Source organism: Aquarana catesbeiana, linkage group LG13 (genome assembly GCF_042186555.1).
Source record: "Aquarana catesbeiana isolate 2022-GZ linkage group LG13, ASM4218655v1, whole genome shotgun sequence".
Lineage (NCBI taxonomy): Eukaryota > Metazoa > Chordata > Amphibia > Anura > Ranidae > Aquarana > Aquarana catesbeiana.
In genome coordinates this window covers 186,621,904-186,649,055 of record NC_133336.1, presented here as the reverse complement: position 1 = coordinate 186,649,055, position 27,152 = coordinate 186,621,904, and the positions used below count along the sequence as shown (strand labels likewise).

The following is a 27,152-nucleotide window of genomic DNA, read 5'->3' as shown; positions in this document are numbered from 1 at the left end:
CATTAACCGCTACTCTGAATTCTGTCTTTTAGCCAGTTTTCTATCCATATACAAACTGATATTTCCAGGTCTGTAGACTTTACCTTACACTTGAGCCGTGTGTGCGGAACTGTATCGAACGCTTTTGCAAAATCCAAGTATACCACGTCCACAGCCACCCTCTGTCCAAGGTTTCACTTATCTCTTCATAAAAAGAAATCAGATCCGCTTGGGTTTCTCCCCTGACTGCCCATGTATTGAGGTTTTGGGACAGAATGAATAGATCTCTAGCTTTAGCACCTCCAACTTCCCCGCTGCCCCCAGTCTGTGGCTTTCCCTGGTTCCCCCCTGGTGAGCATCTATCCTCCTTTGGATCCTGGGTGAGCGATGGCACTCACAGCTTGGCACGTTTTGTGCAAGGTCATTCTGTGATACCACTTACTGATCTTAGAGAACGCTATGGTAGCTTCCCTTTGATTTCTGGAGACACTGACAGCTGACCAACTTTGTCACAACATCATGAGTCGCAGATCAGATCTACTCTTACGGAGTTTGAACGCTTATGGGCTGATCAGAATCCTCTACCTCACATGATCTCTGCCCTCTATAAATTGCCTGAGGCTGCTAAGCCTAATTCTAAGCCGTACTTCACCAAAGAATAGGAACGGTGTGTGAGTTCTCCAATGAACAATTTATATTATTTGACACACTCTAGCTCAGTGGAATCTAAGACACAAGAGAACAATTACAAACTGCTCGCACGCTGGTACTGGGTACCAGCAAGTTCGGCTAGAATTTATCCCACGGTTTTTGGAGTTTTGTTGGAGGGGGTGTGGACAAAAGGGCACAATCCTACACATTTGGTGGGACTGCCCACTGCTACAACCTTTTTGGTCATCGGTCAGTAAACAGGTTGATGATGGTCTTGGTGTGGTCCTCCCTGATTCCCTGATACACTTCCTTTTTCATGTCCCCCTCATGCCTGTATCTCGCTATAAGAAAAGTGCTCTACCCCACCTTCTCAATGCAGCTAAACAACTTATACCACTGTACTGGAAATGCCCATGAATACCAAGTGAGATGGAATGGATTGCGAAGGTGGGGGAGATCATGGTGGCAGAGGAGTGGCTGGCCATGTGTAAGGACATTCGAAAAAGGTTTGACTCTACTTGGGCATCCTGGAGAGACCACATCTCGGACACAACCCCAGCCTCTTCTAGCTTGGATATTGCCTTACTGGCCTTGGCTGATCCTCATTTTGAACAATTGGTCCAAGCAAACCATGCTTCCACCGAAAGCAACCCCTTTGGTTGTTGTCAATAATTAAGTGTTGAGTCCGGTGTGGACAGCAAGTTCCTGTTGCGTGAGCTACAGTTAATATATATATTTTCTGATAACCTTTATTTTTTTACCAATATTTTTGGTCATCCTCATTATGCCCACCTTTGAGAACTCATATCAGTCAAGATGGTGCTTGAATAAGCAGAGATTCCCTACTCTCTCCTTGTAGGAAGAGATGTTTCTGTCCACAGGGACCGATTGGATTTGGGGCTTCCCTTGTAGATCCTACAACACTGATGGGGCTCACGGACCTCGTTAATGTTTAACTGTTTTGTAAATGATGACCCCCCTGCCCCCCTTTTTTTTTTTTTTTTTGGTTCTATTAATATTATTTCTATATTTTATTTTTTTTTCTCTGTCTCTCTCGCATTTATATATGTTTTGTACGTCCGAAAACTTTAAATAAAGATTATATTAAAAAAATTTGATTTGTTTGACAGCAAGAACTCCTCTGTGGTCTTTTATTAAACCCTCCAGTATCTTAAAAATTAGATACAATTAATTTGAAATGACAGAGCTCCATTCTTTTAGGATTTGTGGGTGGATGCCATCTGGTCCAGGTGCTTTTTTTACCTTTTATTCTGTCTAAATATTTCTGGACCATATCTCTTTTGAGCCTTTGTGGATCATTTGGGGCTGTGTCACTACCACCCCTATTGTGGACATGAGCTCCCCCATGCTCCTTCGTATACACAGAGCTGAAGAAAGTATTTAATAAATTTTGCTTTCTCTTTGTCCCCAGTCACCCACTCTAGATTACTTTGTAGGGTCTACATGCTCAGACCTGACCTTTTTACTATTAATATATTTGAAGAATTTTTGGGGGTTTGTCTTACTAACCTTTGCAATCTGTCGTTTGTTTTGAATTTTTGCGTCCTTGATTTCCTTTTTACATATTCTGTTATATTCTTTGTAACATTTAAACAATGGTAGTGTTCCTTATATTTTTTAAAAGCTCTTTTCTTATTATTTATAGCTTTTTTAACTTTGGTCGTGAGCCACATAGGTTTTATTTTTAGCCTTATTGCCCATGGGAATATACTTTGCAGTGAGTTCCCATACAGTCTTCTGATGCACATGGTGAGAAGTTCACAGTATGCAGTGAAATCGGAGCAAGCAAACTCCAGAGAGGAGCCTGTACAACTGTGCAAGACTGATTTAGTCTCTACATTTAGGCCGGGTTCACACCTATGCGAATTGGGTGCAGGTTTAACCGCATCCAATTCGCATTGCAGGAGAATGTGACTGGCTCCCTATGGAGCCGGTTCACATATCTCCATTGCGGCTGCGGAGCGCACTGCACAGAAACGCTGTGCATCTTTGGCTCAGTTTCAGGGCCGAATTCAGGCATAGAATCGGCCCTGATTCGTCCCTGAAACGGGGAACAGGGATGCACAGCGCTCCTGTGCGATCCGCAGCGGGTTACAGTGTGAATCCGGCCTTAAAGTGATTGTTATTTTAATATAAAAAAAACAAAACTTTACAAACATGATATACTTACCTGCTCTGTGCAGTTGGTTTTGCACAGAGCGGCCCTGATCCTCCTCTTCCCAGGTCCCTCTTTGGTGCTCCTGGCCCCTCCCTCCTGTTAAGTGCCCCCACAGCAAGCAGCTTGCTATGGGGGCACCCAAGCTGAGCTGCAGCTCTGTGTGTGTATCCAGACATTGAGCTGCGGTTGGGCCCAGCCCCTCTCTCTCCTGGTTGGCTAACTGACTTTGACAACAGCGGGAGCCAGTGGCGCCACTGCTGTGTCTCAGCCAATCAGGAGGGAGAATCCCAGCTGGCCGAGATACTCGTGGACAGAGATGGGGCTCAGGTATTAGGGGGGCTGCTGCACAAAGGCAGATTTTTATCTTAAAGGCGAAGTTCCAGCCAGTTCGCACCACGTAATCCTGACAATGGAAGTCTGGATCCGCCAGGTGCCTGGACTAACACCCGTCTCAGCCTCTCAGCGAGTCGCTGAAAACCTGAGATGACCACTCCGCCCCCTCCACAGCTCTGCTCTCCAGTGAGCATGGAGGAGCAGAGCTGAGAGCTGCTGATTGACAGTCACCAGCTGCCCGCTCACCAGCTCTCTCCTCGGGAAGCTGTGAGAACCGAGCTATCGGCGGTGTTTGATCGCTCGGTTCTCAGTGTAGGGGCCCCGGGGAACAGATGCAACTAAGTTTTACTTACTTCTCTTTTAGTGCATGGAATGCATTAAGATAAAAAAAAAAACCTTCTGACTTTACAAACACTTCAAGCAGGACGTTTGGAGTTTGATTTTGTTTGTTTGGGTTTCCCCCATCCATGTTCCTTCTACATTACAAAAATATACTGGTAGGTTAATTTGGTTTCTTCTTAAACTGGTCCTAGCGTGTGAGTATGACTGTGTGAAAGAAATTAGATTAGTACGTTGGAATGTGAAAGCTTTGTTAGGGATAGTATACCCAAACCTGATATTTCAGTTTCTGAATGATGCTAGAGAGTGAAATCACCTGGCAATGTCTTCTATCTCCCAAGGATTGTAGTGGTAAGATCTCTGCTCTGAGTTCCCGGGTCTGTACACCTGCTGTGCCCATTATGAGGAGTTCCCACCATCTCTGTGCCGAATTCCCGGGTCTGTACATCTGCTGTGACCATTATGAAGGGTTCCCACCATCTCTGTGTTGAGTTCCTGGGTCTGTACACCTGCTGTGGCCATTATGAGGAGTTCCCACCATCTCTGTGCTGAGTTCCTGGGTCTGTACACCTGCTGTGCCCATTATGAGGAGTTCCCACCATCTCTGTGCTGAGTTCCCGGGTCTGTACACCTGCTGTGCCCATTATGAAGGGTTCCCACCATCTCTGTGCTGAGTTCCCAGGTCTGTACACCTGCTGTGCCCATTATGAGGGGTTCCCACCATCTCTGTGCTGAATTTCCGGGTCTGTACATCTGCTGTGACCATTATGAAGGGTTCCCACCATCTCTGTGTTGAGTTCCTGGGTCTGTACACCTTCTGTGCCCATTATGAAGGGTTTCCACCATCTCAGTGCTGAGTTCCCGGGTCTGTACACCTGCTGTGTCCATTATGAAGGGTTCCCACCATCTCTGTGCTGAGTTCCTTGGTCTGTACACCTGCTGTGCCCATTATGAGGGGTTCCCACCATCCCTGTGCTGAGTTCCTTGGTCTGTACACCTGCTGTGCCCATTATGAAGGGTTTCCACCATCTCTGTGCTGAGTTCCCAGGTCTGTACACCTGCTGTGCCCATTATGAAGGGTTCCCTCCATCTCTGCGCTGAGTTCCTTGGTCTGTACACCATGCCTCAGGTTTTTCGTTCGTTAACGAAAACGGATCTGATTTTCATCATAGTTTTCGTCAGTGGATGAACATGTGCTGTACTTTTCGTTTAGTTTTTGTCTCTGTAAAAATGCCGCTGACTAAAACTTTGACGAAATTAACAATGGTTCCCACCATCCCTGTGCTGAGTTCCTGGGTCTATTCACCTGCTGTGCCCATTATGAGGGGTTCCCATCATATTTAGAATCTTACAGGAAGAGCTGGAACACACAAAGGTGGATGGGGAGCACCCAAAAGTCCCAAGCAGGTGAACGGTAACATTGTCCGGAACTATAGCAGAAGAATCTCATTGAAGGATCCAAAACTAACTAAGTTACTGATTTTACTAATCCACGGGCTGTCTCAGCGTAGCGCCACCTATCCCTAAATTATGGATTTTTTATATGGACTGAACCTCCTTTATTCCACGTGAAAATGCTGTGTAATATGAGTAAACTATATGAAGGAGTAAAAATAAAGCAAAAAAAAAAAAATGTAAACAGTGATCGGTTTCCTTTTCAGGAAGTTATATATAGGAATGGAGATCTAAAAGGAGTGAAGGTCATTGGAATAGGTGGAGAGAATGTGATGACACAAGGGAATTTTTGCTTTGTTAATGTTTTTTTCTTCTCCAGCCTTAAATGCTGCTAGTTAAAATGTATATCAGGACAAAAAAAAAAAAAAAAAAAAAGGAAAACAAAACATATGCAATACATGAACATTTTCCTATGTTTTGTCCCTTGAAAGACCCTGCATGTATGGAAGAACGCCCACTGATCTGCTGGAAATGTACCCTCTACTGAAGTTACCCATAGATGCTGATTGAGTAAAGAAAGATCGACAGGGTGGTTGTATAGAAGTCAATCAGTAGCGGCTTCTTTATCTTTTAATCCTTACCTTTTGTTCTAGATCAGTGGTCTCCAAATTGCAGCCCTTTGCTTGCTTTTATCCAACCCTTGGGGCATTATTTCCTCCACTGTCAGCAACATTGGGGCATGGTTCCTCCCACTGACACGGACAACACGGCACCATTCCTACCACTGACACCAATGATGGGGCACTATTCCTCCCACTGACACCAATGATGGGGCACCATTCCTCCCACTGACACCAATGATGGGGCACTATTCCTTCCACTGACACCAATGATGGGGCACTATTCCTACCACTGACACCAATGATGGGGCACTATTCCTCCCACTGACACCAATGATGGGGTACTATTCCTCCCACTGACACCAATAATGGAGCACTATTCCTCCCACTGACGCCAATGATGGGGCACTATTCCTCCCACTGACACCAATGATGGGGCACTATTCCTCCCACTGAGGCCAAGGAATGGGACACTATTCCTCCCACTGAGGCCAAGGAATGGGGCACTATTCCTCCCACTGAGGCCAAGGAATGGGGCACTATTCCTCCCACTGAGGCCAAGGAATGGGGCACTATTCCTCCCACTGAGGCCAAGGAATGGGGCACTATTCCTCCCACTGAGGCCAAGGAATGGGGCACTATTCCTCCCACTGAGGCCAAGGAATGGGGCACTATTCCTCCCACTGAGGCCAAGGAATGGGGCACTATTCCTCCCACTGAGGCCAAGGAATGGGGCACTATTCCTCCCACTGAGGCCAAGGAATGGGGCACTATTCCTCCCACTGAGGCCAAGGAATGGGGCACTATTCCTCCCACTGAGGCCAAGGAATGGGGCACTATTCCTCCCACTGAGGCCAAGGAATGGGGCACTATTCCTCCCACTGAGGCCAAGGAATGGGGCACTATTCCTCCCACTGAGGCCAAGGAATGGGGCACTATTCCTCCCACTGAGGCCAAGGAATGGGGCACTATTCCTCCCACTGAGGCCAAGGAATGGGGCACTATTCCTCCCACTGAGGCCAAGGAATGGGGCACTATTCCTCCCACTGAGGCCAAGGAATGGGGCACTATTCCTCCCACTGAGGCCAAGGAATGGGGCACTATTCCTCCCACTGAGGCCAAGGAATGGGGCACTATTCCTCTCACTGAGGCCAAGGAATGGGCCACTATTCCACCCACTGACGCCAAGGAATGGGGCACTTTTCCACCCACTGACACCAACGATGGGGCACCTTTGCACCCACTGACACCAACGATGCAGCACGTTTCCGCACACTGACACCAATGATGGGACACTATTTATTCCACTGACACAAGGGCATTTTCTATTCCCACTGGCCACAGTCTGGCCCCACTAAAATTTGAATGACAGTAAACTGGCCCTTTGTTTTGAAAGTTTGGAGACCCCTGTTCTAGATTGAGCTGATACCACGACCTCTGCCTTTCTGTTTCATTGTGACTTCTTTCTCTTCCAGCATCCTATGGAGACACCCTTGCATGCAAGGACAAGAGTTTCTGCCTACACATTGTGCATCCATATAAACACACAGCCCCATAGCCTAGGGTGGTAAGGCAGTCACCTGCTTCCCCTTCCTTACTCGCTAGCTAACAGACTGACTGGAGACTGCACTGTTCGCTGTTAACTGTTTCCTGTGATGTTCAGGGAAGCAGCACTGAGAGGGCAGGAGCCAGCAGCATTGAAATGTGCTGGGGTAAGAATTTTAAAGCCTAAGCCAAAAGCAAAAACAGAAAAATCAGCACGAGGGACATAACTTACAGCCAGTGGAAGGTGTCCCATGTGCTCATTGTTCATATAATCATAACCATAACCCATAACCAAAACAGGAAGTAAGAGGAAATCCCTGAAAATGAAGGAAATCTCTTAGGGGAGCAGTTTGTCAACCGCAGGGTTTTACCGCCTCCTGAATTGCAAATGTAAATGAGCCCTTAAAGCTAAAGTTTAGATCTGAGTATCTTTCCATAGTTACATTGATCCAGCTTGGACCAGTGTATGTACGTACATTATGTGCTAGACCTGTGTGATCCCTGTGGAAGCTGGAAATCCCTGTAAAATGCACCGCTACTACAATGATCTCCACTAGATTTTGAACCTACTGCCTAGCAGCTGCCCTTCTGCATTGTCAACACAGGAGGTCGCTCTCTCAGCATAGATACCTTTCAGGGAACACGTTGCATTCTCTAATTTGGATGAGCTGCAGAAGCAGGGCGGTGACATTAGAATCTCCATATCATCCAATCAGTGAACACTTTGTGAATTCAAGAAAATAGAAAGTGTTCTCTGAATGGCGCCCATGCCGAGCGAGCGACCTCCTGTATTCACAGCTTCTTGGCACTGTACCCAGAAGCTGGTGTTCGATCACTATAGTAGCGGTGCAATTGGACCAATGTAAAGCTTGGCATGTCTGGAATTCGGCTTTTAACAAAATTTTCTTTTGTTCCTTTTATTTCTTTTAGAGATGGCGTCTGATGTCTCACCCCTGGGAGTGGCCTCAGGAAATCCAGGTTCTAGCGCACAGGCTGGAGGGTCCATGGTGCAGAGAGCAAATAAGCGGCGCACTGGGTAAGCACGAAATTAGTGACACACTGGGTAATTACAGATAAGCGATGCAGTGGGTAATTACAGATAAGCGATGCAGTGGGTAAGCACAGATAAGCGATGCAGTGGGTAAGCACAGATAAGTGGCGCAGTGGGTAAGTACAGATAAGCGGCGCAGTGGGATAGCACAGATAAGCTGCGCAGTGGGTTAGCACAGGTAAGCTGTGCAGTGGGTAAGCACAGATAAGCTGTGCAGTGGGTAAGCACAGATAAGCTGCGCAGTAGGTGAGCACAGATAAGCTGTGCATTGGGTAAGCACAAATAAGCTGCGCAGTGGGTAAGCACAGATAAGTTGCGCAGTGGGTAAGCACAGATAAGCTGCGCAGTGGGTAAGCACAGATAAGTTGCGCAGTGGGTAAGCACAGATAAGCTGCGCAGTGGGTAAGCACAGATAAGCTGCGCAGTGGGTAAGCACAGATAAGCGGTGCAGTGGGTAAGCACAGATAAGCTGCGCAGTGGGTAAGCACAGATAAGCTGCGCAGTGGGTAAGCACAGATAAGCTGCGCAGTGGGTAAGCACAGATAAGCTGCGCAGTGGGTAAGCACAGATAAGCGGCACACTGAAGCAGCGCACTGGGTAAGCACAGATGAGCTGCGCAGTGGGTAAGCACAGATAAGCGGCACACTGAAGCAGCGCACTGGGTAAGCACAGATAAGCGGTGCAGTGGGTTAGCACAGATAAGCGGCGCAGTGGGTAAGCACAAATAAGCGACGCAGTGGGTAAGCACAAATAAGCGACGCAGTCGGTAAGTACAGATAAGCGGCACAGTGGGTAAGCACGGATAAGCTGCGCAGTGGCTTAGCACGGATAAGCGGTGCAGTGGGTAAGCACAGATAAGCTGCGTAGTGGGTAAGCACAGATAAGCTGCGCAGTGGGTTAGCACAGATAAGCTGCCCAGTGGGTAAGCACAGATAAGCTGCCCAGTGGGTAAGCACAGATAAGCTGCGCAGTGGGTAAGCACAGATAAGCTGCGCAGTGGGTAAGCACAGATAAGCTGCGCAGTGGGTAAGCACAGATAAGCTGCGCAGTGGGTAAGCACAGATAAGCTGCGCAGTGGGTAAGCACAGATAAGCGGCGCAGTGGGTAAGCACAGATAAGCGGCGCAGTGGGTAAGCACAGATAAGCTGCCCAGTGGGTAAGCACAGATAAGCTGCCCAGTGGGTAAGCACAGATAAGCTGCGCAGTGGGTAAGCACAGATAAGCTGCGCAGTGGGTAAGCACAGATAAGCTGCGCAGTGGGTAAGCACAAATAAGCTGCGCAGTGGGTAAGCACAAATAAGCGGCGCAGTGGGTAAGCACAAATAAGCGGCGCAGTCGGTAAGCACAGATAAGCGGCGCAGTCGGTAAGCACAGATAAGCGGCGCAGTGGGTAAGTACAGATAAGCGGCGCAGTGGGTAAGTACAGATAAGCGGCACAGTGGGTAAGCACGGATAAGCTGCGCAGTGGCTTAGCACGGATAAGCGGTGCAGTGGGTAAGCACGGATAAGCTGCGCAGTGGGTAAGCACAGATAAGCTGCGCAGTGGGTAAGCACAGATAAGCTGCGCAGTGGGTAAGGGGGCGCTGTCCATCTTGCAGCTTCTACAGTGCATAGAAAGACAGGACTTGTTACACACACTTTAGCAACAAAAAATGTAGGTGAGACTTTTTTTTTTTTTTTAAACTCCTTAATGCTGCCGGCCTGGTGGCCCTGTAAGGCTACATTCACATTGTCAATTAAGGCCAATGCAAATAGTAGCGGCAGGATTCAGAGATTCCTGCTGTGGGTCTTCAGAGGCTCAATGTGGCCCCACCAGCCCCAAAGTGCGAATCCCTGGAGAGCCAGATATAGTGAATGCAGGGTCCTGGGTTTAGTAACACTTTAATATCTGGGAGGTGGCATGACCCTTGTATCATGTGACCACTGTGTTTGGCTCCCACAGTGATCATGTGATCGGGAGCCTTTTCCCCTGGCCCCTCATAGGAAGCCTTGACTGAGGCCTGTCGGTGATGGCATGATCAGTGTGCTGTGAGCACCGGGGATGCTTACGTGGCATTAAAGCCTACCTTTTGGGAGAATCTATTTGCTACCGGTGCACCAGGTGAAAGCTGGCATGTCAGCATTCGCAGCAGGGGGGATTTGATTTAAATCAAGTTGACTTAAATCATGATTTAAATCACTAGTAAAAAGGCTTGATTTAAATCAACTCGATTTAAATCATAATTTTTAAAGAGCAACTGTCCTCTCTGTCTCGAAGCAGCTCCTCCTCTGACACGCTGTTGACTCCTCCTCTGACCCGCTGTTGGCTCCTCCTCTGACCCGCTGTTGACTCCTCCTCTGACACGCTGTTGGCTCCTCCTCTGACCCGCTGTTGGCTCCTCCTCTGACCCGCTGTTGGCTCCTCCTCTGACCCGCTGTTGGCTCCTCCTCTGACCCGCTGTTGGCTCCTCCTCTGACCCGCTGTTGGCTCCTCCTCTGACCCGCTGTTGGCTCCTCCTCTGACCCGCTGTTGGCTCCTCCTCTGACCCGCTGTTGGCTCCTCCTCTGACCCGCTGTTGGCTCCTCCTCTGACTCGCTGTTGGCTCCTCCTCTGACCCGCTGTTGGCTCCTCCTCTGACCCGCTGTTGGCTCCTCCTCTGACCCGCTGCTGGCTCCTCCTCTGACCTGCTGCTGGCTCCTCCTCTGACCTGCTGTTGACTCACCGACAGTCCCATTCACTTTAATGGGACGGCTGGTGATGTGGCAGTGACACAACAAGGTGAGGGACGTGGCGGCAGCAGGTGAGTGGATGCCCGCTAACAGGCGCTGCCATGATGGATCTGAAATGACAGGTGCTCTTTAAATGTAAGGACTTCTTCTTGCTGGTAGTTGGAATCTTTAATATTTGCAAACAAAATGAAGGTTTCACATTTAGATTATCAAGCTGCCAGGTTAGTAAAACAGAGATATCAGAACCGATTGTAGGTTAATAGGTTAATCGCACATAGTTGGAGAACTGCTCAAAATTCCTTTTATTTATTTAAAACAATAACCTTGCCAGTGCATGTCATCTCAGCTTGCAGAGCTTGGATTCATTGAATGAGTTTATCAAAAATGTAAATATTGCAGATTATATAGCCTCATGCTGCATAACTAAGCCCCATTTCATGCTGATTAAAATAAATTATTAATGTATCTTAAATGGGAAACTATCTTTTTAGATTTTTACTCCAAAAGTATTTTATTTAAATGGATTTAATAAAAATAAAAAAAATCTGATTTAAAACAAAAAAATCCAATTTAAATTTTTTTTTTTTTTTTAAATCATTGATTTTTATCCACCCTGATTCGCAGGTGCTGCGGGGGAGGGTGAGAGTGATTCTGATTGGTCACTGGTAAGGTTAGTATAAACAGGAAGGGGCGCTGTGAAAGACTGTCTTTTTTGAATGGGCAATGAGAGTTTTTCTTGAAAGGACGGCTATAACAACTGCATTTTCATAACACAAGCATTCTATCACCCCCCCCGTGCCCCGTCCCCCCTCATCAGATTTGTAAATCCAAGTAGAGATGTGGGCACATTTTTTTTCATTGCCAGGCTTGTCCAGGAAAAACTTCAATTTTTGTGCCTTGGCACCCGTGTCAGATAGCAGTACATATATGTAGGTTACAGCCATGGAATTGAACTTTGTTAGGCCTATGGGCTCAGGACGTCTATTACTACCTTCCTCACATCTGTGTGAATGAGGCCTCAGGGACGCTCTAGGGCTCGTTTTTTTTTCCCAGTGGCCATAACGGCTGGGATTTGTTTGGCCCCGCACGCTGAGTTGGCTGCAAATGGCAGCTTATGACAGTCGTATATTGTAAATCCCGGGAGGGTTTGATTATGCAGATGGTCTTATTGTTTTGTTAAACAATAGTTTTCATTTTACGTATTTCTCATTGCGAATTTTAATTGTTCTCCGCAGGTTGGATTTTGATGATGATGACGACGATTCTGGCAATAAATTCCTCAGGTAGTTTTTCTCTTTTTTTTTTTTTTTTTTTTTAAATATCTAAAGTAATTGTGATTGCTTCCTGTTTATTCGTTAACCATCTTAAGACTTCTTCCTGTATTAATAGACTGCAATTGCAGTTCTGTCACTACCGTGTTTTCCCCGAAAATAAGACCTACCCCGAAAATAAGACCTAGCGTTCTTTTCCAGGAGGACTGCAATATAAGCCCTACCCCGAAAATAAGCCCTAGTTTAAAATGCTTGTAAAATCCTATAATCCACTTTATTACAGTAGTATATAATGTACAATGTGTGTGTTTCTGTAATATAATTGCGGGACAGAGAGCTCCGGCGGGTCACAGAAGCGCAGAACGGCGCTATAATGAAGGTATTTGGCACAATTATATTAGAGAAACGCACACATTGTACATTATATGCTACTGTAATAGAGTGGATTATAAGCTTTTACAAGTATTTTAACTGCGTTCACACTGGGGATTCCTTTCAGGCAGGGAGAGAAAGGGAGAGAGAAGACAGCGCATTACATGGTAAGACCTACCCCGAAAATAAGCCCTACTGTCTTTTGTTGCTAAAATGAATATAAGGCCCGGGCTTATTTTCGGGGAAACACGGTAGCAAGAACTTGGCATCCGCAAAAATCACCATGGAGGACAAAGCAGGGGGTGGGGGGGTTAAAGGGTAACTCCACTTTCATGGGAAAAAAGTAGCAAATAAAAAAATGTATATAGCATTATCATATACAATTCCTACACAAGTCATATTATAATTGAATGTTCTTAAACATTCTCTTCGTTTGCAATCTGCAGCTCTGTGATTTTCTGTAAAATTTAGGGTTGTCCCGATAACTAGCATTTGCACTCTCACAAATGCTCCCGATACCTAATCTGATACCTGGGAGAGGCGGCGTTTGCTGCGTGCAACCGGAAATCAGCGGGCGGAGCGGAGAGCGAGTCTTCAAGCAGTGGAGCTAGGTAAGCTGGCAGGGGTGCAGCCGCATTCTCCATCAGGATCGGCGACTGGAGCCGTCACATTCGGTAATAGAAGTGATGTTCCGTGTTGCCGTCAGCGGTTGAAGATCCCGGCGCCCATCTTGGTACACCCTGCTCTCGACCGCAGAAAGCCAGCAGCGGACATCTTGTTACACCCAGCCCATATGGTTTGGGCTGGGTGTAACAAGATGTCCGCTGCTGCTTACTGCGGCCGAGTGCAAGGTGTACCAAGATGGGCGTCGCAGGCAGCAGAACATTGCAAAAGAAATCCTTTCCTCTCATCTCATGTCATTTATTGCTGCATTTCAGTGCCTGCCCATCAGTGCCAGCCATCAGTCAGTGCCATCTATCAGTGCCCATCAGTCAGTGCTACCATATCATAGATATCATCAGTCTATATTATGCTTTGAAAGTTGTCACATGACATAAAAACAAAGTATTGGTAATCGATTTCGGCGAGTACTTGAAAAAAAATGTATCGGTACTTTGTACTCAGTCTGGTAGTGGTATCGGGACAACCCTAGTAAAATTCAATGTAATATGGCTGCCTGGAGGCGTTCTGCACACAGATGGTGTACAGAACCCCCCCCCCCCCCCGAAAATATAAGACACTCCCTGCTTGTGTGATTGGTTGGGCCACTGATTTTCTCAGAAGTTTGCACTAAGATACCGGTCAAATTTTGGGCATCCCCTGCAACAAAAATGTCATTTTTTGCGAGATACTCCTAAAAGGGAAATCTCACTTAAAGGGATGCAGGCCCTACCACTTTCCTCAGTGCAGCAGCTAATTGCAGCAGTGCAGAACCCTGCAAGTGCAGCAGCTAATTGATAATTATAAAATCACTACCGTTAGATTGGACACAGATAGCTCAACAGCTCCTTCTTCAGAATAAGAATGTTTTTTTTTTTTTTTGTCAACGAAAGTGGACTTCCTCTTTAAGCATAGAGGGGGGAAGGTTGGGACTTTGAATGAGGTGTGCGTGGTGGAAACAAACAGAATCATATGGGTATAATTAAGTAATGTTCATTAAAAAACCAATAATTGGCATAACGTAAAACAATATAACATGCATGGAAGCATAAAAAGTTCAATATGAATAGTAAAAATATATAACAATATGACACACAATGAAATTCTATATATAATCCCCCATGTAAAAGATGAACAGTGCTACAAAATGGAATCTAAGACGTGATAAAACCATCTAGAATTCTTAGGGTATGGTAGTTGCATCAGAAATGGGAACGACGCGTTTCGTGGACTTGTATCCACTCAGGAGCAGAATGCATCAAAGTTCTGAAAAAGGGAATATAGAAAACCAGTGATCTAATGTGTACTGCCAACATGGGGAAGATAAAGCTAAATGGAAAAGTAACTAGCCATGCTGAAAAATACTCACGTATGGACTGATAAAAGGGACCATGCGATACCACATACCAGGGATCGGCCAGTTGAGTCTCGCTTGGGAGCTGAGGAAGGGGACCAACAGGAAAAACCGGGAGCAAGCGCCTGGTTCCCCATGGAATATCCTAGGTAAAAGGTCATCGTATTGTGGAAGGGGAAACTTCTAGGGGGAGTTCCTCTTTAACCACTTCCCGCCCAAGGATGTCATTTGACGTCTTTGACTTTCAGTGGGAATATCTGAAAGATGCCTGCAGCTACAGACATCATTCAGATATTCTTTTTTTCAGCCGGCGATTCTGTGCACCACAAGAACAATCATAGTGGCATAGCGACCTCTCGCCGCCATCTGGTGCTTCTCTGGGCTTTCCAGTACCATTGATGAGCCGGAGAAAGAATCGGCCTCTGCCGGATGACGACCATAGAGATTTCCGGCGACCAGATGGTCACCAGTCATCTCTATGACCGTCGGAGGCCCGAGCGCGACGTTATGATGTCACATATGGGCCGCGCATGTAAACAAAGCCGTGATCGCGGCTGGTAAGCATGAGATTGTGGATTTTTTTTTCCTGATCTCATGCTTTCCAGCCTGGAGGAGAGATGTGGGGTCTTATTGACACCGTATCTCTCCATAAAGAGGACCTGTCACAAATGATTCCTATTACAAGGGATGTTTACATTCCTTGTAATAGGAATAAAAGTGATCCAAAAAAAAAAATGTAAAAAAGTGTAAAAAAAAAAAAAAAAAAAAAAAGTAAAATAAAAAAAATAAAGTAAAATAAAAAAAAAATTTAAAATGCCCCTGTCCCCGGTAGCTCGCGCTCAGAAGCGAACGCACACGTAAGTCCCGCCCATGTATGTAAACGCTGTTCAAACCACACATGTAAGGTATCGCCGCGCACGTTAGAGCGCGAGCAATAATTCTAGCACTAGACCTCCTCTGTAACTCTAAACTGGTAACCTGTAAAACATTTTAAATTGTCGCCTATGGAGATTTTTAAGTACCGAAGTTTGGCGTCATTTCATGAGTGTGCGCAATTTTAAAACGTGACATGTTCACTATCTATTTACTCGGCGTAACATCATCTTTCACATTATACAAAAAAATTGGGCTAACTTTACTGTTTTGTTATTTTTGAAATCATGAAACATGTTTGAAAAGTTGTTGTGCAATTATCATGCGACATAAAAAGTTGCAATGACCGCCATTTTATTCCCTAGTCTGCTAAAAAAAAATATATAATGTTTGGGGGTTCTGAGTAGTTTTCTAGCAAAAAAATTATGATTTTTACATGTAGGAGAGGAGTGCCAGAATAGGCCCGGTATGGAACTGCTTGCATGTGGCGCTTCCTTGCTAGCTGAATGAGCGTGAAAGTTTTATAAATAAATTAGCTCCTCTTTACATTATGATCCCCATCAGAGCCCTCCTTTTTCATCAGGATCCCCATCAGAGTCCTCTTTACATTGGGGTCTTTATCAGAGTTCCCCCTTACATCAGAGCCCCTATCAAGATCCTCCCTGACATTGGAGTCCCTATCAGAGTTCTTCTTACATCAGAGTCCATATTAGAATCAAATTTATATCAGAGTCCTCATCAGAGTCCCCCTTAGATCAGGTTAAAGCAGAGACCATAGAAAGCCTCTGCTGACTTGAATCCTTAATCTGACCCTGTTAAGGATATGCCACTGACCCAAGCCACAGGCCAGACAAAATGTTGTAGCAGTATGGATCTGTCCCATGGTAGTTTGGAGACCCATGCCCTAGACCAGGAGCCTCCAAACAGTTATTCAGGAACTACAATTTCCATCATGTCTAGTAATGTGCGTGAATGTCAGAGTTTTACAATGCCTCATGGGACGTGTAGTTCCGCAACAGTTGGAGGGCCGTAGTTTGGAGATCCCTGCCCTAAACATAACAAACAGTTAACCCTTGCAGGATGGGGGTCCTATGCAATGGTTTTTTTTTAATCTTTTATACCAAAGTTGGACTAAAGTGTCCTAAAAAAAATGATCCAAATGACTCAGATACTTTATTTACACATTGCAACCAATCAGGTTCTTTCTGTGCGTTATGTACGTTGCGGTAACCCATGGTAAAACCAGTGTTTTACTGCAATGCACAAGTCTGATTAGGCCCTAAAAGATTACTTGTGTGATAGAAAAGTATTTTCTTTTCTTTTTTTTCCCCTATAGACAACAGGCTATTTTTTTAGGATCTTTTATTTTTCTTATGGCAAATAAAATGGATATTTCTGATAGGACTGGCGTCGAAGAGGCGCTCAAATAAATGTCAGTCTGCTGTGTCTAATTACCTTGTATGTCTTGTAAATTCCAGGTGTGATGATGACCAGCTTCCCAATGACAAGGAGAGGTTTGCAAGGTAAGCTGTGTCTGTTTACAACCTTCTCCTGCAGATAGATATCATTTGTGTGACTTCCTGCTAGCACCAGATAGCTGAGTGTGGGTGAGTGCAGGAACCCTCCTGCTTCAATAATTGTCTTTTAATTGAGTTTAGTTAATGCGTTTCCTCATCTGCTTCTGTATCTAATGTGCTCTACATAAAACAGCTGCAGAGTACAACAGATGCAAAGCATAACACAGGCTGCCACAATATTTTAGAATACAGGAGGCAATTTTAAGGGACACTACAGTCTGTTTACCTTTTGTAGGTATACTTTTAAGTATTAGCAGGCCTACCCCTTTCCTGCCTGCCCCTGCATCCCTTTAAGAAGTTTTGGGGGGCAGGAAAGATTGGCCGATCATGTGACCACTGTAATTGGCTGTCACAGTGGACATATGATACATATACCTGGAAACTACAGGCCTGTCAGTCTAACATCGATAGTATGTAAACTCTTGGAGGCGATAAGGGACTATGTCCAAGTACTGCTAATGAAAACTGTATCATTAGTAGTAATCAGCATGGGTTTACGAAAGGGTCCCTTCCTGCCAGACCAATCTGTAAGGCCCCTTTCATACTTGTGCAACTTGTCCTGCAACTTGGGACTGCTTTGATGCGATTTGAAGTCCATAGACCTCATGTTTATACAGACATTGCTTAAAGTCACAGCAAAAAAAATCGCAGTAAAATCGCGCCACTTTCAGGTCGCACAGATGTGAAAGGGGCCTTAATATTCTACGAGGAAGTGATCTGCCATCTAGACAGGGGGAGACCTGTGGATGTGGTGTATCTGGATTTTGCAAAAGCATTTGATACAGTTCCCCATAAACGCTTCATCTACAAACTGAGGTCTGTAGGCATGGACCATAGACTTTGGTCTTGGATAGAAAACTGGTTACAGGGGTGTGTCCAAAGGGTGGCGAAACATAACGTGTACTAAGATCTGGTCTGGAGTGGTAAGTGAGGTACCCCAAGGTTCTGTCCTGGGACCAGTTTTATTTAATTTATTCATAAATGATATAGAGCAGTGGTCTCCAAACTGCGGCCCGGGGGCCAGATGTGGCCCTTAGCTTGCCTTTATCTGGCCCTTGGGGGACTATTCTCCCACTGATACGAGACACTTTTCTCCCATTGACACCAACAATGGGGCACTATTCCTACCAATGATACCAACAATGGAGCACTATGCCTCCCAATGATACCAACGATGGGGCACTATTCCGCCCCCTAATACCAAATGTGGTGATGTTTACTCCCACTGATGCCAAGCAAATTTCCACTCCCGCTGGCTACAGTCCGGCCCTCCTAAAGTCTGAAGGACAATAAACCGGCACTTTGTTTAGAAAGTTTGGAGACCCCTGATATAGAGGGTGGGATAAATAGCTCAATCTCAGTTTTTGCAGACGACACAAAAATAAGCAGGCCGATAACTTCACAGCAGGATATAGGAATTTTACAGGAAGGCCCAAATAAAATAACTGAGTGGGCAACTACATGGCAAATGAGGTTTAATGTGGAGAAAGGTAAAGTAATGCACTTGGGGACTAAAAATATAAACGCAAACTATTCACTAGGGGGAGAACCTCTGGGGAAATCAAGGATGAAGAAAGATCTGGGGGTCGTGTTAGAAGACAATGTCAAGCTGCAGCTAGCAAAGCCGGCAGAAAATTAGCATGCATAAAAAAGGGGATATACTCCAGAGATAAAACTATATTCCTGACACTTTATAAAACTCTGGGTCTGCCTCATAAGGAGTATTCCGTTCAGTTCTGGCCACCAGTCCTTAGAAAGGATGTGCTGGAGAGAGTCCAGAGAAGGGCAACAAAATAAAGGGACTGGGGGACCTCAATTACGATGATCAACTACAAGCATTACATTTATTCTCTATGTGCGGCTCCTTGGACACCTTTCACTCTTTACCATTGCCTGAAGCATAGACAAGCTCCCTTCACGGCTAGCACTCACAGCGATGGGCACAGAACTTTATTCCCATACAGCCTGAGTGGCTCACACACATATTTTGGTTTGCAGTGACTTTGCTTCACCACTTCTCTCTCAGTGCAAGTCTGTGGGTCTGGTCGAACGTGACTAAAAGCTACTTGTTCTGTGTGAGGCCTACTGAGCTTATGTCAATAGTCCTTAAAGGCAGATAATTGATTTTGTTCAATTTTATTTAATATTTTTAAAGGTAATTTAAACTTGTTTAAGGATGACAAGCAAGTTTGTAGAATCCTTTTAATATTTATTTTTTGTTAATTACGGGACTTTAACCTCCCATGTTAGACTGCAGCCTACAGAAGGATTGGAAAAATCTGTAGACCAGCCCAGGATAATCCCTCCTACTACCAGCATGCCCCCAGTTTTTTTTTACTAGTGTCCTAAGAGAATGAATGTGTTTTTTTTTCCAGCTCTACTGCTGTGAAGACCAACCTAATTTATTTATTTACACCTTTTTTATTTTTATTTTTTATCTGCAATCAAGACCCTTCTGGATGTTTTCCCTCCAAGTGGCAGCTTTCTGGCATGGCTACCCTCAGCCTTTGAAGTACAGCGTTTGGAGCCCACTGGAGTTGGACATTGTGCCGGATAGCCTGGAAGTGACCTACTGGTGGGGGGGGGATGCACCTGTTTTAGCGATTGCAGAGCTCTGTTCTCGATTATGGGTCCTGCTTTACACCTGATCCCCAGCAGAAGATGCCTGAGGAGTAGACTTCTGAGTTTTCTCCCTTTCTGACTGACTGAAAACCTACTTTTCGTTTCTTCACTCCTTCCACTTCAGTGTTGAAACCTTCTAAGATAGGCTCAGTCTTGCATTCCAAGCCTACCAAAGCTTAGAAAAGCTTTCATTGCCATAAAGGTGTACCCCCCCCCCCCCCCACACACACACACACACTTTCCAGAGTTGGGGGGTGTCTTTTAACCTTTGCAGATGTTTGGACAACTTGCATTCTGGACACATTTGTGCAGAAGTAGTGTCCCAGGGCTACAAACTCATTTCCAGCCTTCCTGTGTCTCCACATAGGCTAGCAGATCTTCCTGCAGCCATCTTGGGTCTTCTGATTCAATGTGTCATTGCCCCAGGCTCTGTGGCAGAATGGTTTCAACTCATTTTTTTACCAACGTGTTCACTGTTCCTAAACTAAAAGGTGGCATTTGCCCCATCTTGGATCTAAAGGCTCTGAATGTTTGTTTATATTTGAGTCCCAAAACTGGATGGAATCCACCAAATCTGCTATCACCTCCTTCCACCAATGAGACTTCCTGACTTCTGTGGATATTAAAGATGTTTTATTTGCTTCATCATTCCAGTGCTTTCACAATTTCCACATTTTGCTGTAGGGCCACTACACTTTCAGTTCTTTGCCTTCTGCCTGTCTAGCTCTAGTAATGGCCCTTTTGCTTTCCTGTGGCATTCTCATTGTGGGATACGTTGATGACTTCCTATTGAGGGAACAGTTGGCGAGGGCTCTATCGGACAACATTGTCTATAACTGTCCAGGCATTATAGACATTCAGATGGAACCTGAACCTTTAGAAATCATTGCTGAAGTCACATCATCAGTTGAAATATCCAGGTCTGGTCCTGGACATGTCTGACTAGTCTTCCTTCCAGAGTAACTTCAGATTCTTCAGTCTCAGGTTCTAACTCTTCAGTCCAGAAACAGTCTGACCCTGCTTCTGCATGAGAGTCTTGAGACTGATGGTTTAATTTCATACCTCTGCAACGCACTATTTGTTGCTGTGGAATAAGTCAAATCCTGACTGTGAATATTCTGATTGGGTTGTTGTCAAAGACCAGGCTATATCCCTGTCTTGGTGGCTCAGGAATCAGGCTCTGGGGTAAAATTCTTTAATCACATCTTTTGGAAGATTCTCGTGAAAGATGCCAGGAGTCCTGGGCAAAATGTCAGTGCATTGGACATGGAAGATGAGATTCTTCAGAGAATAAATAAATTACCTGTACTTTGGGAGGGATTTGGCTGTTCATTCAGCATTGGAATGCCCCGTTGTAAGGTCTTTTGAGCTGGATTCAGTTGGACAATGCTACAGCAATGGTGTATGTTGACCATCAGGAAGGAACCAGAAGTCCCACTGCGGAAAAAGAGGTAAAATGGATTCTGTCCTGTGCAGAACTTCCAACTTTGCCTACTATGTATATTTCAGGGGTAGACAACTTAATATAAAGAAAAAAGTTCAGTGCGCTAGACAGTGTGGGGTAGACAACTAGCAGGTGGATTTCCCAAGCTAGAAGCGTCTGCAGCAGGTCAAGTGCATAAGGTCGTTCAGGCAGCTCTTCCAGCTACGGGCAGTCCCCAGTTTTAGTTTTTCTTGGGCCTATTAGCGATTGTTTTCTGTATTGCACACTCCTCAGATGGACTGCTTTTGGACACCCTGAAGGTTAAAGACTTTCCTGTGTCCCTCAATAAACAGGAAATAAAAGGATATTTGTATTTAAAGATCACAGGTCCCACCCCTCTGCATTTTATGATCACGCCTTTGCTATTTCTTTGCTACAAAACTGAGTCATGCTAGTGGATAAGATTATCCTGAACTGGCCTACAGTTTTCTTGTTTGGCAGTGTCCAACCCCCCTGTATGTGACAGTATAACCTACAAGTTAAAGTAATATTAATCGCACACTTTAACCACTTCAATACAGGGCACTTAGACACCTTCCTGCCCAGTCCAATTTTCAGCTTTCAGTGCTGTCGCAGTTTGAATGACAATTGCGCGGTCATACAACACTGTACCCAAACTAAATTTTTATCATTTTGTTCCCACAAATAGAGCTTTCTTTTGGTGGTATTTGATCACCTCTGCGGTTTTTATTTCTTGCGAAAACAGATAAAAAAAGACAGAAAATTCTGAAAAAAATAAAAGTTTTGCTTTTGTTTTTGTTTAAAAATTTTGTAAATAAGTAAGTTTTCTCCTTCACTGATGGGCACTGATAAGGCGGCATTGACGGGCACTGATAAGGCGGCAGCGATGAGGTGGCACCAATGAGCGGGCACTGATATGCGGCATAGATGGGCACTGGTAGGCGGCACTGATGGGTGGCACTGATATGCAGCACTGATGAGCATTGATAGGCGGCACTGATGGGCACTTATGGGTGGCACTGGTGGGCACTGATGGGCACTGTTAGGCAACACCTATGGGCACTGAAAGGCTGCACAGATGGGTTCTTATGGGTGGCACTGCTGGGCACTGATAGGCGGCACTGATACGGGGCACTGCTGGGCACTGATACGGGGCACTGCTGGGCACTGATACGGGGGAACTGATGGGCACTGATACGCGGCACTGATGGGCATCCCTGGTGGCACTGGCAGTGGTAGGCATGGGAGTGGGCACTGATTGGCAGCTGCTTAGGCATTGATTGGCAGCTGCCTTTGCACAGATCAGTATTTCCCTTGGGGTCTAGGGGGCATAGCTGGTGGTCCAGTGTGGCTGGTTTCCCTGGTGGTCCTGGACGGCTTCCCTGGTGGGCCTGGGCGGCTTCCCTGGTGGTCCTGGGTAGGATCCGAGGGGGGGCTGTGCTGATAAACAATCAGCACAGACCCCCCCTGTCAGGAGAGCAGCCGATCGGCTCTCCTCTACTTGCGTCTGTCAGACGCGAGTGAGGAAAAGCCGATCACCGGCTCTTCCTATTTACATCGTGATCAGCCGTGATTGGACACGGCTGATCACGTGTTAAAGAGTCTCCGTCAGAGACTCTTTACCTAGATCGGTGTTTCGGGGTGTCAGACTGACACCCCGCAACAACGATCGCCGCAGCGGCTCAATATCCTGAGGACGTCATATGACGTCCAGTCAGGATATTGAAACCACTTTGCCAATGTCATTCTGCTATATGGCGGGCGGCAAGTGGTTAATTTGCATTGTCTCTTCTATTTCTGTATATGGATGATGACACTGTAATTATTTTTTCCCAATCCAATATGCAGCTGTCACATGACCCAGCTCTCCCCCAGCCTGTCTGCAGAGAAACAGTGACAGGAGGAGCTTCTAGTCCTCTTCTGCTCAATATAAAAAAACAAACTTTGCAAATTAATATGAATATACTGTTTTAAATCATCATACAAATATATAATTGAAATCAAATCTTTCTTATTTTTTGGCATTGACATGGTGTGGGCGGATTTCTGCCAGTCACAGGCTGTGTCTCATGTACCCCCAGCCTGTCTCTTAGGATAAGAGGGAGGTGAAGCTTCCATCAATCGACATGTAATATCTCGTCACCATTGTGTTTAGCTGGTTAGGGGGCATGGAAGAGGAGGGAGGGAGTGGGCTGTCATTTACCACTGTGTATTCACCCACATGTGTGACTCTCTATAGTCATATGGGCTGCTCAGATGTGATAGAGAGGAAATGCTCAGCATAGAAACTCACTGAAAACTGAACATGTGCACTAGCTGCGAAATGCAAAATCCTAGACTGCAGTGGGGACATGGACAGAAGGGGGAGATAGAGAGTAGCAGGATGAACCAGGTTTTTTTTTTTGCAGAATACAGAAAACTAATACTGATACCGATACGTTTTTTTTTTTTTTTTTATGTCACGTGACAGTGGCACTAATATGCAGCACTGATGACGCGTGGACTGTATGAGTAGTTTTTATTCTTTTTTTATTTTTTACAATGCTTTCTTTTTTGGGGGGAGTAGACGGTGTCAGTGTGTTTTTTATTTTATTTTTTTAATTATTTTTACAATTTAACCTTTTTAAATATTTATTACAATTCTTTTTATTTTTATTTTTTTTTTCAGCCCTTTTGGGTGGCTTTGGTGAGATATCAGGGGTCTTAACAGGCCCCTGACATCTTCCTTTTGAGACAGAGAAAGGGACTAAGGACAGAGATTCCCCAGTCCCTTTCTCTGCAGCCTCAGCTGCACTGAAGATGAATGGACAGAGACAGCGTCTCCTCTCCATTCATAAACTGAAACATCGTACACATGATTTATGATGCTCAGTTATGAATGGATAGTCAGAGACTCTGTTCATTCGGAAAAAGAAGGAGCGGGTCAATTACATATTTACCGGCTCCTTCCTCCGCTCTCCATCATCGAGGAGGGGGGGGGGGGCGGAGAACTGACGGGGGCCGGAGGAGCACGGAGGGGGGCTGGAGGAGGACACAGGGGACAGTTGGGGAAGATCGGGGCGACCTAGGGGGAGTTACAATCACCGATCTCCCTGTATAGATGTCAAAAAAAGCAGCTGAAAGCCGCGGGGAGTGAGGAGAAGCGGCTGTCAGATGCTTTATTGAAATCTATACAGGGAGATCGGTGATTGTAACTCCCCCACCACCGCACTGATCACCCCTGACTGCCAAGATATCGGGTCAAGCATCGGAGTACAAGTACTCGGGCAAATGCTCGGTATCGGCACCGATACTTGTATCGGTGTTGCTGCAACCCTAATAGTGATGAGTGACTATGATCAGCATGTAATACACCATTTATTGAGAGTTTTTTTATGAGGTGGGTTTAGTGACACTTTAAAGACTCCCTATACCCCACAATGACTCAGAGAAAAAGATTTTATATTGTGAAAAAATCCTATTCTCTTTCATAACAAAGGGAGACATCTGTGTTCATAACATTGGTGTTTTGTGAAGACGTTTCCCCACCATTCCTGTTCCCCTAAAAAATGTTACCTTCTGTAAAGCATTTGCTCAGGTTTGAGTATAATCTTGTCCAGGGTTGTAAATCTGTACTGTATTTAGTAGTTCTGCCCAAGAATATTTTTGCATTAAAAAGGGTTTGTTGACTTCTCATCGGATTTAATGTTGCGTAATATCCTGTGCTTGGGTAATCCAGATGCCTTTTGAGCAGGCTGTTTTTGTTATTTTCCATTATGAAAGTATTTACTATTAAATTGCATTATCTGTATCTGCTATAATGTCAAAAGCAAACGAAGACTGAGAAAATGATCTCTCATATTGGTATCCTGTAGGCTATTGGCTTTTTAGCAACACAAAAAGGTCAGCCCACTTAAACTGAACTTTTATCTGGGGGTTGATGCTGGTGGCTTAAAGTAGAACTCCATCCGGAAATCAAACAGATCACCTTCTACAGCAGGGGTCTCAAACTGGTGGCCCTCCAGCTGTTGCAAAACTATAAGTCCCACGAGGCATTGCAAGGCTGACAGTTACAAGCATGACTCCCAAAGGCAGAGGCATGATGGGACTTGTAGTTTGGCAACAGCTGGAGGGCCGCCAGTTTGAGACCCCTGTTCTACAGTAATGGCCCATTAATAAGTCAGAACACTTATAAATATCTTGAAACTGGACTTCTTCCACACACCCTTATACATAGGTGGGATACTTCTATATGATCCACTTTATATGCTGAAGGATTTGTGAGTCTGTGCAGTCTTGTCTGGCGAGTGTGCCTGAATCGTAGCCAGGCTGTGGCTGCTAGTTGCTGCCCTTCGATCTTCCAAAATGCTGCTTTAAAGTATAAATTTGGAGCCAAAAGGCGGGATCAGTTTGCTAGGACTGTGATATTCACATCTGTATTGGGGTAGCAGATCCTGGCATGCATGCATGGTGCTTAAAGCCTAAGTCTTATAAATAAAAAAAGAATCTACTAATAATTCAATGTGTCCCTTGTGCTGCCTGCTCATACATTCTTTGAAACCTTTCTTCTCTGACCTTAAACCCCCCCACCTTTTGTAATCGTCTGGTGCTGCTGGGGATAATGGAGTTCTGAGAGCTGTGACACACTCATCAAGAGTGCCCGACTATGCCTGCCCTTTCCGCCCACCTCCTCCATTCATAAAACCTTTATTATAGCGAATATGAATGAAGGAGGTGGACCTCTCAACTACCTGCCTGTCCTTCATTCATAGAAGGTATAGTATGGCTTCTATAAATGGAGGAGGGTGGAAAGGGCTTGCATAGTTGGGTGCACACACCAGAAGATTACGGTGGCTGCACTAACTGTTCATTGAATGAAAGGCACTCTATGAGTAAGGGAGGCGGACATTTTTAATCATCTGCTCGTCCTCCGTTCATAGATCTTGTTTCATTTGGTGTGGAAAGGACAGGTTTAGTCGGGCACCTTTGACGGGTGCCAGTTAGTTTCCACAGTTCTGAGGCTGGGGTAGGGGGTGGTCAGAAGAGGAAGATTTTCAGGAATACAGAAGTCAGCAGCACAGGGAATACATTGAAATAATAGGAAGTCATCTCCCTTTTGTGCTGATTTTTTTTCCCATCTAACTAAACTTCGGCCCTAACAGATTGTGTTATGATGTTTGTGGTACATTATTACCATGTTCAATCCATTGGAAAAAACCTTCAGTTTTGGGAATGTTTAATGAAATATAGATATTTGTGCTACTAAAATACAGACGTGGATCTGGTTTATCCTCTAGAACAGGGGTCTTCAAACTTTCCAAACAAGGGGCTAGTTCACTGTCCTTCAGACTTTAAACGACGATAAAGCGACACTAAAAATGGCGGCGCTTTACCGCCAATGCCCCAGTGTAAAAGTGTCTTTAGAGTAAACATTGAAAGTGCTTTTAGAGTAAACAAAAGTGCCTATGATCAGTAGGAGGAGGAATAGTGCCCCATCATTGATGTCACTGGGAAGAATAGTGCCCCATCATTGGTGTCAGTGAGATGAATAGTTCCCCATCATTGGTGTCAGTGAGAGGAATAGTTCCCCATCATTGGTGTCAGTGAGAGGAATAGTTCCCCATCATTGGTGTCAGTGGGAGGAATAGTGCCCCATCATTGGTGTCAGTGGGAGGAATAGTGCCCCATCATTGGTGTCAGTGAGAGGAATAGTGCCCCATCATTGGTGTCAGTGAGAGGAATAGTGCCCCATCATTGGTGTCAGTGAGAGGAATAGTGCCCCATCATTGGTGTCAGTGGGAGGAATAGTGCCCCATAGTTGGTGCCAGTGGAAGGAATATTGCCCCATTGTTGGTGTCAGTGCCTCAAGGGCCAGATAAAGGCTAAAAATTGGGCTGCAACTTGCCCTCAGGTCACAGTTTGGAGACCACTGCTCTAGAAGGCGATTCTGGAGAGTACCTGCTAGTGATGCAGAAACCCCTTCTTTTCTGCATCTCTCGTGAGAAAGGTCAGTACTTAAGAAGCCTTTTAGAGCCACCAGTCGGCTTCAAACCTGCCTTGGAAGTTTAAATGCACAAGCTCCATTTTAAAGAGATTCTATCACCAGACCATTAATTTCAACAAAAATCTGAGGGAGGGGGGTATCTTTGAACGTGTCTTTTAGTGCAAGGAGAGAGGGATAGTGGTGTTATAATGCATA

General features: G+C 45.4%; 1 protein-coding gene across 2 annotated transcripts in view; it reads left to right on the top strand.

Moving 5' to 3' along the window:
* The window catches only part of ARNT (aryl hydrocarbon receptor nuclear translocator), a 114,381-nt gene that overhangs the window by 27,499 nt on the left and 59,730 nt on the right, over window positions 1-27,152 (top strand). For both annotated transcript variants that reach the window (XM_073609339.1, XM_073609342.1), the window contains exons 2-4: window positions 7,972-8,077; window positions 12,037-12,084; window positions 16,810-16,854. In XM_073609339.1, the coding sequence (XP_073465440.1) occupies window positions 7,972-8,077; window positions 12,037-12,084; window positions 16,810-16,854 (199 nt within the window). The remainder of the gene's footprint in view (window positions 1-7,971; window positions 8,078-12,036; window positions 12,085-16,809; window positions 16,855-27,152) is intronic.